This window comes from Salmo salar, chromosome ssa14 (assembly GCF_905237065.1).
Source record: "Salmo salar chromosome ssa14, Ssal_v3.1, whole genome shotgun sequence".
In the NCBI taxonomy this organism is placed as follows: domain Eukaryota; kingdom Metazoa; phylum Chordata; class Actinopteri; order Salmoniformes; family Salmonidae; genus Salmo; species Salmo salar.
Genome location: NC_059455.1, coordinates 77,714,790 through 77,728,547, shown reverse-complemented (window position 1 = coordinate 77,728,547; position 13,758 = coordinate 77,714,790). Strand labels below are relative to the sequence as shown.

At 46.8% G+C, this 13,758-nt stretch overlaps 1 protein-coding gene across 2 annotated transcripts in view; it reads right to left on the bottom strand.

The window, feature by feature from the left end:
- LOC106570343 (adenylate cyclase type 2) overlaps positions 1–13,758 on the bottom strand; it is a 94,152-nt gene that overhangs the window by 42,084 nt on the left and 38,310 nt on the right. For both annotated transcript variants that reach the window (XM_014142541.2, XM_014142542.2), the window contains exons 6-7: positions 1,468–1,579; positions 195–322 (exon numbers count right to left, since the gene is read on the bottom strand). In XM_014142541.2, coding sequence (XP_013998016.1) covers positions 195–322; positions 1,468–1,579 — 240 coding nt within the window. The remainder of the gene's footprint in view (positions 1–194; positions 323–1,467; positions 1,580–13,758) is intronic.

The following is a 13,758-nucleotide window of genomic DNA, read 5'->3' as shown; positions in this document are numbered from 1 at the left end:
ATCACCCCAAAATACAGTTCACTTTCATGGGTGCATGTGGTAGTGTGTGTGTGTGTGTGTGTGTGTGTGTGTGTGTGTGTGTGTGTGTGTGTGTGTGTGTGTGTGTGTGTGTGTGTGTGTGTGTGTGTGTGTGTGTGTGTGTGTGTGTGTGTGTGTGTGTGTGTGTGTGTGGAAGCAGAGAGCTGGTGTTTTACTTGATGGCCTCACACATGTCCAGTCCCATCTTGACACAGTTGCGTGCGTGGTGGGGAAGAGACTCTGGTAGGCCTGATACACAGTAGTAACAATCACCCAGGATCTTTATACGCATACACTCATTCTCCTGGAGAGAGAAGAGAGGGGGGGTGGCAGAGAGAGAGAGAGAGAGAGAGAGAGAAAGGGAGAGAGAGTGGCGAGAGAGGGAGAGAGAAGGGAGGTAGTAGGGAAAGGAGTAGGTAGAGGGGGCAACAGATGGACAGAGATAATTAGGGAGAGAGAGAAAGAGAGCGAGAGAGAATTTCAAAATCAGAAAAAAAACATACTTTGTATAAATAAATAAAATATTAAAAAAGTTGAAATCAAAAGATGACCTGTACAGATGTAGGACCTTAATTTGATCATTATTTTGTTGCTCAAAACTTGTAGTGTATTTGAGGTTTTAAAAAGGCTTCTAAAGTTTGTAATTTCCACTTTAAAATCTCAGACTTAATTTGCCATAAAATAAATGTATCAACCCATACAAAAACAGTAATTCACATTTCTTGTTTCAGCAGCATTATTTCCTCCTGTAGAAAACTAAGATCCTACATCTGTAGTTCAAAGATTAGGCAAATAACCATAAGCTTTTTATCAACCTTGCATGAACTTTGCATAGCCTGAGGAACTGTATTGGTGTGCATCCCTAGTGAACCCATACACCTACACGTGCTAATGACCTCTCTCACACGCACCGATGACCCAAAACACACTCCCACTAGATGTTAGGCTGCTTACAGCAATGCTCAAGCATCCTAACTCCTCCGTCTATATTATATAACAACCACATTTCTGGGGCACTAGGCAGTGTGTATCTGTGTGTGTGTGTGTGTGTGTGTGTGTGTGTGTGTGTGTGTGTGTGTGTGTGTGTGTGTGTGTGTGTGTGTGTGTGTGTGTGTGTGTGTGCGTGTGCGTGCGTGTGTAGCCCTGTAGTTGTACTGACATGAATCAACAGCCAACACTCCATTCGAGAAAACACAGGAGACAGATCAGCAAGGGAGAAAACTTCCCACGGATGTACAATATTACGCACAAGAACAACTACCGTTATGTAGTATGGTGCACATACACAGTGATTGAGGGCATTTGTGAGCGTACTACTCTGTGTGTGTGTGTGTGTGTGTGTGTGTGTGTGTGTGTGTGTGTGTGTGTGTGTGTGTGTGTGTGTGTGTGTGTGTGTGTGTGTGTGTGTGTGTGTGTGTGTGTCATTCTTATGCATGCGTGTGACGTTACCTTGGCTATCTGGTCAAACTTGCCGAACAATTCATTGAGCATGTGCACCAGTTCTCCTGGTGAGCAGTCACCAGCCAGCTTAGTAAACCCTACGATGTCTGCATACAGAATACTGAAACAGAGGGAGCGAGAGAGAGAGAGAGAGATGAATACAATTAAATCACATCAAAAGGAAGAGCATTCTTTTCCTTTCCTCTTCTACCTCCTCTCATCTGAGATTTCAGCACCATGTACAGCGATGGACAGCAGCCATCTAAATTGCAGCCATTCCCCACTGTCTGGGAGAATCGCTGAAGACAAATGGGCCGAACCAGGAAGACTATTTAGCTGTTACTGAGAAGACTTAGAAGACACAGAGGCAGGGGCAGACTGGGAGCAGAAATCGTCTCTGGAATTTCTGACAAAGCGAACAATTTGACCAGACCATCTGGCATTTCGGGCAAATGCCAGATGGCCAGTCGCTCCTGCATGGAGAATAATGAATACAGAGGTACCTTCAGCACCACAGGACAGTGGACACTGACATCAATCAGTAGAACCAATCAGCAAGCCTATTTAGTTCACTAAGACTTAGAAGACATCCAGGATAACCAATACAGGGAGACGTTGGTACAGTATCAACTTACGATTTCTCTGATCCGAGTGTATTAGTTTGGAGTAGATTAACGTGTTCTCCGTCAGTGGAGATACAATCAGATACTCTCAGTCCTTGAAAATACATTACTATCATAGAGGTCAATGGTAAACTACTTCTGAGCTCTACACCCTTCACAAATATTCACGCACACATAGACACAGGATTCTGCATACACAACTTGTGAGAACCACGCCAAACAGAGGACATTGCTACATCCCTCTCAGTTATACCACCATGATGGAAAAGGCATTACTAACTACAACCCAATAGCGCTTCAATACATAGACGATGATTTGACTGGCATTATGATTACAGAATGGAGTTGAGTGGAGCGCCTCATCTTCAGTTTACAGAAGGAGATCATTGACTGTATGTATAGTATACAGGATGTACTTGACTCTCTAGTTCAACAGTGATCTCCAATAGAATCCAGGAGACTGGGACCAGGATTAACTGAGCATATCACTATCACTACAGAACACTAAGGTCCACAGATAAAGCAAACCTGACATAGCATAGATGACCTATCTAGGATGAAGAGAAGAGTGGAGAGAAAATAAGAATAGGGTAGAGTTAGTTGAGTAGAGGAGAGCTGGGTAGAGTGGAGTTGGGTAGAGTAGAGTAGGGTAGAGTAGTGTAGAGTACAGTAGAGTAGGCTAGAGCAGGGTAGAGTAGAGTAGGGTAGAGTAGGGTAGGATAGAGTAGAGTAGGGTAGAGTAGAGTAGAGTAGAGTAGATGAGAGTAGAGTAGATGAGAGTAGGGTAGAGTAGAGTATGGTAGAGTAGGGTAGGATAGAGTAGAGTAGAGTAGACTAGAGTAGGGTAGAGTAGAGTAGAATAGAGTAGGATAGAGTAGAGTAGAGTAGGGCAGGGTAGAATATAGTAGAGTAGAGTAGGGCAGGGTAGAGTAGAGTAGAGTAGAGTAGAGTAGAGTAGAGTAGAGTAGAGTAGAGTAGAGTAGAGTAGGGTAGTGTTGGGTAGGGTAGGGTAGGGTAGGGTAGGGTAGGGTATAGTAAAGTAGTGTATAGTAGAGTAGGGTAGAGTAGAGTAGGGTGGAGTAGGGTCAGATAGGGTAGAGTAGAGTAGAGTAGAGTAGAGTAGGGTAGGATAGGATAGGGAAGAGTAGGGTAGGGTGGAGTAGGGTAGAGTAGGGTAGAGAAAGGTAGGGTAGAGAAGAGAAGCCCCAAAATTGCCCTCGCTAGAAGCCTGTGTTTCAGACATAAAGAAGTGGATGGCTGCAAACTTTCTACTTTTAAACTCGGGCAAAACAGAGATGCTTGTTCTAGGTCCCAAGAAACAAAGAGATCTTCTGTTGAATCTGACAATTAATCTGGATGGTTGTACAGTCGTCTCAAATAAAACTGTGAAGGACCTCGGCGTTACTCTGGACCCTGATCTCTCTTTTGAAGAACATATCAAGACTGTTTCAAGGACAACTTTTTTCCATCTACGTAACATTGCAAAAATCAGAAACTTTCTGTCCAAAAATGACGCAGAAAAATTAATCCATGCTTTTGTTACTTCTAGGCTGGACTACTGCAATGCTCTACTTTCCGGCTACCCGGATAAAGCACTAAACAAACTTCAGTTAGTGCTAAATACGGCTGCTAGAATCCTGACTAGAACCCAACATTTTTATCATATTACTCCAGTGCTAGCCTCCCTACACTGGCTTCCTGTTAAGGCAAGGGCTGATTTCAAGGTTTTACTGCTAACCTACAAAGCATTACATGGGCTTGCTCCTACCTATCTTTCCGATTTGGTCCTGCCGTACATACCTACACGTACGCTACGGTCACAAGACGCAGGCCTCCTAATTGTCCCTAGAATTTCTAAGCAAACGGCTGGAGGTAGGGCTTTCTCCTATAGAGCTCCATTTTTATGGAATGGTCTGCATACCAATGTGAGAGACGCAGACTCAGTCTCAACCTTTAAGTCTTTACTGAAGACTTATCTCTTCAGTAGGTCCTATGATTAAGTATAGTCTGGCCCAGGAGTGTGAAGGTGAACGGAAAGGCTGGAGCAACGAACCGCCATTGCTGTCTCTGCCTTGCCGGTTCCCCTCTTTCCACTGGGATTCTCTGCCTCTAACCCTTTTACAGGGGCTGAGTCACTGGCTTACTGGTGTTCTTCCATGCCGTCCATGGGAGGGGTGCGTCACTTGAGTGGGTTGAGTCACTGACGTGGTCTTCCTGTCTGGGTTGGCGCCCCCCCTTGGGTTGTGCCATGGCGGAGATCATTGTGGGCTATACTCGGCCTTGTCTTAGGACGGTAAGTTGGTGGTTGGAGACATCCCTCTAGTGGTGTGGGGGCTGTGCTTTGGCAAAGTGGGTGGGGTTATATCCTGCCTGTTTGGCCCTGTCCGGGGGTATCATCGGATGGGGCCACAGTGTCTTCTGATCCCTCCTGTCTCAGCCTCCAGTATTTATGCTGCAGTAGTTTATGTGTCGGGGGGCTAGGGTCAGTCTGTTACATCTGGAGTATTTCTCCTGTCTTATCTGGTGTCCTGTGTGAATTTAAATATGCTCTCTCTAATTCTCTCTTTCTCTCTTTGTGTCTTTCTCTTGGAGGACCTGAGCCCTAGGACCATGCCTCAGGACTACCTGGTATGATGACTCCTTGCTGTCCCCAGTCCACCTGGCCGTGCTGCTGCTCCAGTTTCAACTGTTCTGCCTGCGGCTATGGAACCCTGACCTGTTCACCAGACGTGCTTGTTGCACCCTCGACAACTACTATGATTATTATTATTTGACCATGCTGGTCATTTATGAACATTTTAACATCTTGACCATGTTCTGTTATAATATCCACCCTGCACAGCCAGAAGAGGACTGGCCACCCCTCATAGCCTGGTTCCTCTCTAGGTTTCTTCCTAGGTTTTTGGCCTTTCTAGGGAGTTTTTCCTAGGGAGTTTTTCCTAGCCACCGTGCTTCTTTCACATAGGGTAGAGTAGGGTGGAGTAGGGTAGAGTAGCGTAGGGTAGGGAAGAGTAGGGTAGAGCAGAGTAGGGTAGAGTAGGGTAGGGTGGAGTAGGGTAGGGTAGGGTAGAGTAGGGTAGAGTAGAGTAGGGTAGGGAAGAGAAGGGTTGGGTTGGGAGGAGTAGAGTAAGGTAGAGTAGAGTAGGGTAGGGTTGGGTGGGGTAGAGTCGTGTAGAGTAGGGTAGAGTAGGGTAGAGTAGAATAGGGTAGAATAAGGTCTGGTAGGGTAGGGTAGAGTAGGGTAGAGTAGGGTCGGGGAGAGTAGAGTAGGGTAGGGTTGAAAAGAGTAGGGTGGTGTAGAGTAGGGTAGGGTCGAGTAGAGTAGGTTAGAGTAGGGTAGGGTAGAGTAGAGTAGAGTAGAGTAGAATAGAGAAGAGTAGAGGAGAGTAGAGTAGAGTAGAGTAAAGTAGGGTAGGGTAGAGTAGAGAAGGATATAGTATAGTAGAGTAGAGTAGAGTAGGGTAGGGTAGGATAGGGTAGAGAAGGGAACAGAAGAGTAGGGTAGAGTAGAGTAGGCTAAAGTAGAGTAGAGTAGAGAAGAGCAGGGTAGTGTTGAGTAGAGTAGAGTAGAGTAGAATAGAGTAGAGTAGAGTAGAGTAGAGTAGAGTAGAGTAGAGTAGAGTAGAGTAGAGTAGGGTAGAGTAGAATAGGGTAGAGTAGGGTGGTGTAGAGTAGAGTAGGGTAGAGTAGAGTAGGGTAGGGTAGAGTAGGGTAGTGTAGGGTAGGGTAGGCTAGGGTAGGGTGGAGAAGGGTAGAGTAGAGTAGGGTAGAGTAGAGTACAGTAGGGTAGAGGAGAGTAGAGTAGGGTAGAGAAGGGTAGGGTAGAGAAGAGAAGAGAAGAGTAGGGTAGGGTAGGGTCGGGTGGAGTAGGGTTGGGTAGGGTAGGGTAGAGTAGAGTAGGGTTGAGTAGAGTAGTGTAGAGTAGTGTAGGACAGAGTAGAGTAGAGTAGGGTAGGGTAGAGTTGGGTAGGGTGGGGTAGAATATAGTAGAGTAGAGTTGAGTAGAGTAGAGTATGGTTGAGTAGGGTCGGGTAGGGTAAGGTGGAGTGGGGTAGAGTGGGGTAGGATAGAGTGAAGTTGAGTAGAGTAGAGTAGGGTAGGGTAGAATAGGGTAGCGTAGTGTAGAGTAGAGTAGGATAGAGAAGAGAAGAGAAGAGTAGGGTAGAGTAGAGTAGGGTAGAGTAGGGTAGTGTAGAGTCGAGTAGGGTAGAGTTGAGTAGGGTAGGGTAGAGTAGGGTAGTGTAGAGTAGGGTAGGGTAGGGTAGAGAAGGGTAGAGTAGAGTAGGGTAGAGTAGAGTAGAGTAGAGTAGAGTAGGGTAGAGAAGGGTAGGCTAGAGAAGAGAAGAGTAGGGTAGGGTAGAGTAGGGTGGAGTAGGGTAGAGTAGCGTAGGGTAGGGAAGAGTAGGGTAGAGCAGAGTAGGGTAGAGTAGGGTAGGGTGGAGTAGGGTAGAGTAGGGTAGAGTAGGGTAGAGTAGAGTAGGGTAGGGAAGAGAAGGGTTGGGTTGGGAGGAGTAGAGTAGGGTAGAGTAGGGTAGGGTTGGGTGGGGTAGAGTCGTGTAGAGTAGGGTAGAGTAGGGTAGAGTAGAATAGGGTAGAGTAAGGTCTGGTAGGGTAGGGTAGAGTAGGGTCGGGGAGAGTAGAGTAGGGTAGGGTTGAAAAGAGTAGGGTGGTGTAGGGTAGGGTCGAGTAGAGTAGGTTAGAGTAGGATAGGGTAGAGTAGAGTAGAGTAGAATAGAGAAGAGTAGAGGAGAGTAGAGTAGAGTAGAGTAAAGTAGGGTAGAGTAGAGTAGAGACGGATATAGTATAGTAGAGTAGAGTAGAGTAGAGTAGGGTAGGGTAGGATAAGGGTAGAGAAGGGAACAGAAGAGTAGGGTAGAGTAGAGTAGGGTAGAGTAGAGTAGAGTAGAGCAGGGTAGGGTGGAGTGGAGTAGGGTAATGTAGAGTAGAGTAGAGTAGAGTAGAATAGAGTAGAGTAGAGTAGAGTAGAGTAGAGTAGAGTAGAGTAGGGTAGAGTAGAATAGGGTAGAGTAGGGTGGTGTAGAGTAGAGTAGGGTAGAGTATAGTAGGGTAGGGTAGAGTAGTGTAGTGTAGGGTAGGGTAGGGTAGGGTGGAGAAGGGTAGAGTAGAGTAGGGTAGAGTAGAGTACAGTAGGGTAGAGGAGAGTAGAGTAGGGTAGAGAAGGGTAGGGTAGAGAAGAGAAGAGAAGAGTAGGGTAGGGTAGGGTGGAGTAGGGTTGGGTAGGGTAGGGTAGAGTAGAGTAGGGTTGAGTAGAGTAGTGTAGAGTAGTGTAGGACAGAGTAGAGTAGAGTAGGGTAGGGTAGAGTTGGGTAGGGTGGGGTAGAATGTAGTAGAGTAGAGTTGAGTAGAGTAGAGTATGGTTGAGTAGGGTCGGGTAGGGTAAGGTGGAGTGGGGTAGAGTGGGGTAGGATAGAGTGAAGTTGAGTAGAGTAGAGTAGAGTAGGGTAGGGTAGAATAGGGTAGCGTAGGGTAGTGTAGAGTAGAGTAGGGTAGAGTAGAGTAGTGTAGGGTAGGGTAGAGTAGGGTAGTGTAGAGTAGGGTAGGGTGGGGTAGAGAAGGGTAGAGTAGGGTAGAGTAGAGTAGAGTAGAGTAGAGTAGGATAGAGAAGAGAAGAGAAGAGTAGGGTAGAGTAGAGTAGGGTAGAGTAGGGTAGTGTAGAGTATAGTAGGGTAGAGTTGAGTAGGGTAGGGTAGAGTAGGGTAGTGTAGAGTAGGGTAGGGTTGGGTAGAGAAGGGTAGAGTAGAGTAGGGTAGAGTAGAGTAGAGTAGAGTAGAGTAGAGTAGAGTAGAGTAGGGTAGAGAAGGGTAGGGTAGAGAAGAGAAGAGTAGGGTAGGGTAGAGTAGGGTGGAGTAGGGTAGAGTAGCGTAGGGTAGGGAAGAGTAGGGTAGAGCAGAGTAGGGTAGAGTAGGGTAGGGTGGAGTAGGGTAGAGTAGGGTAGAGTAGAGTAGGGTAGGGAAGAGAAGGGTTGGGTTGGGAGGAGTAGAGTAGGGTAGAGTAGAGTAGGGTAGGGTTGGGTGGGGTAGAGTCGTGTAGAGTAGGGTAGAGTAGGGTAGAGTAGAATAGGGTAGAGTAAGGTCTGGTAGGGTAGGGTAGAGTAGGGTAGAGTAGGGTCGGGGAGAGTAGAGTAGGGTAGGGTTGAAAAGAGTAGGGTGGTGTAGAGTAGGGTAGGGTCGAGTAGAGTAGAGTAGAACAGAGTAGGGTAGTGTAGATTAGAGTAGGTTAGAGTAGGGTAGGGTAGAGTAGAGTAGAGTAGAGTAGAATAGAGAAGAGTAGAGGAGAGTAGAGTAGAGTAGAGTAAAGTAGGGTAGGGTAGAGTAGAGAAGGATATAGTAGAGTAGAGTAGAGTAGAGTAGGGTAGGGTAGGATAGGGTAGAGAAGGGAACAGAAGAGTAGGGTAGAGTAGAGTAGGGTAGAGTAGAGTAGAGTAGGTTAGAGTAGAGTAGAGTAGAGTAGAGCAGGGTAGGGTGGAGTGGAGTAGGGTAATGTAGAGTAGAGTAGAGTAGGGTAGTGTTGAGTAGAGTAGAGTAGAGTAGAATAGAGTAGAGTAGAGTAGAGTAGAGTAGGGTAGAGTAGAATAGGGTAGAGTAGGGTGGTGTAGAGTAGAGTAGGGTAGAGTATAGTAGGGTAGGGTAGTGTAGGGTAGTGTAGGGTAGGGTAGGCTAGGGTAGGGTGGAGAAGGGTAGAGTAGAGTAGGGTAGAGTAGAGTAGAGTAGGGTAGAGAAGGGTAGGGTAGAGAAGAGAAGAGAAGAGAAGAGTAGGGTAGGGTAGGGTGGAGTAGGGTTGGGTAGGGTAGGGTAGGGTAGAGTAGAGTAGGGTTGAGTAGAGTAGTGTAGAGTAGTGTAGGACAGAGTAGAGTAGAGTAGGGTAGGGTAGAGTTGGGTAGGGTGGGGTAGAATATAGTAGAGTAGAGTTGAGTAGAGTAGAGTATGGTTGAGTAGGGTCAGGTAGGGTAAGGTGGAGTGGGGTAGAGTGGGGTAGGATAGAGTGAAGTTGAGTAGAGTAGAGTAGGGTAGGGTAGAATAGGGTAGCGTAGGGTAGTGTAGAGTAGAGTAGGGTAGAGTAGAGTAGTGTAGGGTAGGGTAGAGTAGGGTAGTGTAGAGTAGGGTAGGGTAGGGTAGAGAAGGGTAGAGTAGAGTAGGGTAGAGTAGAGTAGAGTAGAGTAGAGTAGAGTAGGATAGAGAAGAGAAGAGAAGAGTAGGGTAGAGTAGAGTAGGGTAGAGTATGGTAGTGTTGAGTAGAGTAGGGTAGAGTAGAGTAGGGTAGGGTAGAGTAGGGTAGTGTAGAGTAGGGTAGGGTAGGGTAGAGAAGGGTAGAGTAGAGTAGGGTAGAGTAGAGTAGAGTAGAGTAGAGTAGGGTAGAGAAGGGTAGGGTAGAGAAGAGAAGAGTAGGGTAGGGTAGAGTAGGGTGGAGTAGGGTAGAGTAGCGTAGGGTAGGGAAGAGTAGGGTAGAGCAGAGTAGGGTAGAGTAGGGTAGGGTGGAGTATGGTAGGGTAGGGTAGAGTAGGGTAGAGTAGAGTAGGGTAGGGAAGAGAAGGGTTGGGTTGGGAGGAGTAGAGTAGGGTAGAGTAGAGTAGGGTAGGGTTAGGTGGGGTAGAGTCGTTAGAGTAGGGTAGAGTAGGGTAGAGTAGAATAGGGTCGAGTAAGGTCTGGTAGGGTAGGGTAGAGTAGGGTAGAGTAGGGTCGGGGAGAGTAGAGTAGGGTAGGGTTGAAAAGAGTAGGGTGGTGTAGAGTAGGGTAGGGTCGAGTAGAGTAGAGTAGAACAGAGTAGGGTAGTGTAGATTAGAGTAGGTTAGAGTAGGGTAGGGTAGAGTAGAGTAGAGTAGAGTAGAATAGAGAAGAGAAGAGTAGAGGCGAGTAGAGTAGAGTAGAGTAAAGTAGGGTAGGGTAGAGTAGAGAAGGATATAGTAGAGTAGAGTAGAGTAGAGTAGGGTAGGGTAGGATGGGGTAGAGAAGGGAACAGAAGAGTAGGGTAGAGTAGAGTAGGGTAGAGTAGAGTAGAGTAGGTTAGAGTAGAGTAGAGTAGAGTAGAGCAGGGTAGAGTGGAGTGGAGTAGGGTAATGTAGAGTAGAGTAGAGTAGAGTAGGGTAGTGTTGAGTAGAGTAGAGTAGAGTAGAGTAGAGTAGAATAGAGTAGAGTAGAGTAGAGTAGAGTAGAGTAGGGAGGGTAGAGTAGTGTAGAGTAGAGTAGGGTAGGATAGGGAAGAGTAGGGTAGGGTGGAGTAGGGTAGAGTAGGGTCGGGTAGGGTAGGGTAGGGTAGAGTAGGGTAGAGTAGTGTAGGATAGAGTAGAGTAGAGTAGGGTAGGGTGGAGTAGGGTAGGGTAGGGTAGAATATAGTAGAGTAGAGTTGAGTAGAGTAGAGTAGGGTTGAGTAGGGTCGGGTAGGGTAGGGTGGAGTGGGGTAGAGTGGGGTAGGATAGAGTGAAGTTGAGTAGAGTAGAGTAGGGTAGAATAGGGTAGAGTAGGGTGGTGTAGAGTAGAGTAGGGTAGCGTAGAGTAGGGTAGGGTGGAGTAGGGTAGTGTAGGGTAGGGTAGGGTAGGGTGGGGTGGAGAAGGGTAGAGTAGAGTAGGGTAGAGTAGAGTACAGTAGGGTAGAGGAGAGTAGAGTAGGGTAGAGAGGGGTAGGGTAGAGAAGAGAAGAGTAGAGTAGGGTAGGGTAGAGTAGGGTAGAGTTTGGTTGGGTAGGGTAGGGTAAAGTAGGGTAGGGTTGAGTAGAGTAGTGTAGAGTAGTGTAGGATAGAGTAGAGTATAGTAGGGTAGGGTAGAGTTGGGTAGGGTGGGGTAGAATATAGAAGAGTAGAGTTGAGTAGAGTGTAGGGTAGAGTATTGTCGGGTAGGGTTGGGTGGAGTGGGGTAGAGTGGGGTAGGATAGAGTGAAGTTGAGTAGAGTAGAGTAGGGTAGGGTAGAAATAGGGTAGAGTAGGGTAGTGTAGAGTAGAGTAGGGTAGAGTAGAGTAGGGTAGGGTGGAGTAGGCTAGTGTAGAGTTGGGTAGGGTAGAGTAGAGTAGAGTAGAGTAGGATAGAGAACAGAAGAGAAGAGTAGAGAAGAGTAGAGTAGGGTAGAGTAGGGTAGTGTAGAGTAGGGTAGGGTAGAGTAGGGTAGTGTAGAGTAGGGTAGGGTAGGGTAGAGAAGGGTAGAGTAGAGTAGAGTAGGGTAGAGTAGAGTAGGGTAGAGTAGAGTAGAGTAGAGTAGAGTAGGGTAGAGGAGAGGAGAGTAGAGTAGGGTAGAGAAGGGTAGTGTAGAGAAGAGAAGAGAAGAGTAGGGTAGGGTGGAGTAGGGTGGAGTAGGGTAGAGTAGCGTAGGGTAGGGAAGAGTAGGGTAGAGCAGAGTAGGGTAGAGTAGGGTAGGGTGGAGTAGGGTAGGGTAGGGTGGGGTAGGGTAGAGTAGAGTAGGGTAGAAAAGAGAAGGGTTGGGTTGGGAGGAGTACAGTAGGGTAGAGTAGAGTAGGGTAGGGTTGGGTGGGGTAGAGTCGTGTAGAGTAGGGTAGAGTATGGTAGAGTAGAATAGGGTAGAGTAAGGTAGGGTAGGGTAGAGTAGGGTAGAGTAGGGTCGGGGAGAGTAGAGTAGGGTAGGGTTGTGAAGGGTAGGGTAGTGTAGAGTAGGGTAGGGTGGAGTAGAGTAGAGTAGAACAGAGTAGGGTAGTGTAGATTAGAGTAGGTTAGAGTAGGGTAGGGTAGAGTAGAGAATGATATAGTAGAGTAGAGTAGAGTAGAGTAGGGTAGGGTAGGGTAGGGTGGAGAAGGGAACAGAAGAGTAGGGTAGAGTAGAGAAGGGTAGAGTAGAGTAGGTTAGAGTAGAGTAGAGTAGAGCAGGGTAGGGTGGAGAGGAGTAGGGTAATGTAGAGTAGAGTAGGGTAGTGTTGAGTAGAGTAGAATAGAGTAGAGTAGAGTAGAGTAGAGTTGAGTAAAGTAGAGTAGAGTAGAGTAGAGTAGAGTAGAGTAGGGAGGGTAGAGTAGTGTAGAGTAGAGCAGGGTAGAGTAGGGTAGGGTGGGTAGAGTAGAGTTGGGTAAAATAGGGTAGGGTAGAATAGAGTAGGGTGGGGTAGAGTAGGGTGGAGTAGGGTAGAGAAGGATAGAATAGAGTAGAGTCGAGTAGAGTAGAGTAGAGTAGAGTACAGTAGAGTAGGGTAGGGTAGGGTAGAGTAGAGTAGTGTAGAGTAGAGTAGGGTAGAGTAGAGTAGAGTAGAGTAGGCTAGAGCAGGGTAGAGTAGATTATGGTAGAGTCTGGTGGGGTAGAGTAGAGTAGAGTATAGTAGAGTAGAGTAGGGTAGAGTAGGGTAGAGTAGAGTAGAGTAGAGTAGGGTAGGGAAGAGTATGGTGGGGTAGAGTAGTGTAGAGTAGGGTAGAGTAGGGTCGAGTAGGGTAGGGTAGTTTAGGGTAGGGTAGGGTAGAGTAAAGTGGTGTAGAGTGGTGTAGGATAGAGTAGAGTAGAGTAGACTATAATAGAATAAAGTAGAGTAGGGTAGGGTAGGGTAGAGTAAAGTAGGGTAGGGTAGGGTAGATTAGGGTAGGGTAGAGTAAAGTAGTGTAGAGTGGTGTAGGATAGAGTAGAGTAGAGTAGATTATAATAGAATAAAGTAGAGTAGGGTAGGGTAGGGTAGAGTAAAGTAGGGTAGGGTAGATTACAGTAGAGTAGAGTAGGATAGAGTAGAGTAGAATAGAATAGAGAAGAGTAGAGTAGGGTAGGGTGGGGTAGAGTAAAGTAGGGTAGGGTATTTACAGTAGAGTAGAGTAGAGTAAGATAGAGTAGAGTAGAGTAGAGTAGAGTAGGGTAGAGTAGAGTAGAGTAAAGTAGGGTTGGGTAGATTAGAGTAGAGTAGAGTAGAGTAGGATAGAGTAGGTTTGGGTAGGGTGGGGTAGAGTAGAGTAGAGTTGAGTAGGGTAGGGTAGAGTAGAGTAGGGTATGGTAGAGAAGAGTAGAGTAGAGTAGAGTAGAGTAGAGTAGAGTAGAGAAGAGTAGGGTAATGTAGAGTAGGGTAGGGTCGAGTAGAGCAGAGTAGATTAGAGTATAGTAGGGTAGTGTAGAGTAGAGTAGAGTAGAGTAGGGAGGGTAGAGTAGAGTAGAGTAGAGTAGAGTAGAGTAGAGATTAGTAGGGTAGAGTAGAGTAGAGTATGGTGGGGTAGGGTTGGTAGAGTAGAGTAGAGTAGAGTAGAGTAGAGTAGAGTAGGGTAGGGTAGGGTGGAGTGAAGTAGTGTAGATTAGAGTAGAGTAGAGTAGAGTAGAGTAAAGTAGGGTTGGGTAGAGTACAGTAGTGTAGGATAGAGTAGAGTAGAATAGAATAGAATAGAGTAGAGTAGGGTAGGGTAGAGTATGGTAGGGTAGATTACAGTAGAGTAGAGTACAGTAAGATAGAGTAGAGTAGAGTAGGGTAGGTTTGGGTGGGGTTAGGGTAGGGTAGAGTAGGGTAGAGTAGAGTAGGTTAGAGTAGAGTAGAGCAGGGTAGGTTAGAGAAGAGTAGGGTAATGTAGAGTAGAGTAGAGTAGAGTAGAGTAGAGTAGAGTAGGGAGGGTAGGGTAGGGTAGGGTAGGGTGGAGTAGAGTAGAGTAGAGCAGAGTAGAGGAGAGTAGAGTAGAGCAGGGTAGAGCAGGGTAGAGCAGGGTAGATTAGGGTAGGGTGGGAAGAGTAGAGTTGGGTAAAGTAGGGTAGGGAGGAATAGAGTAGT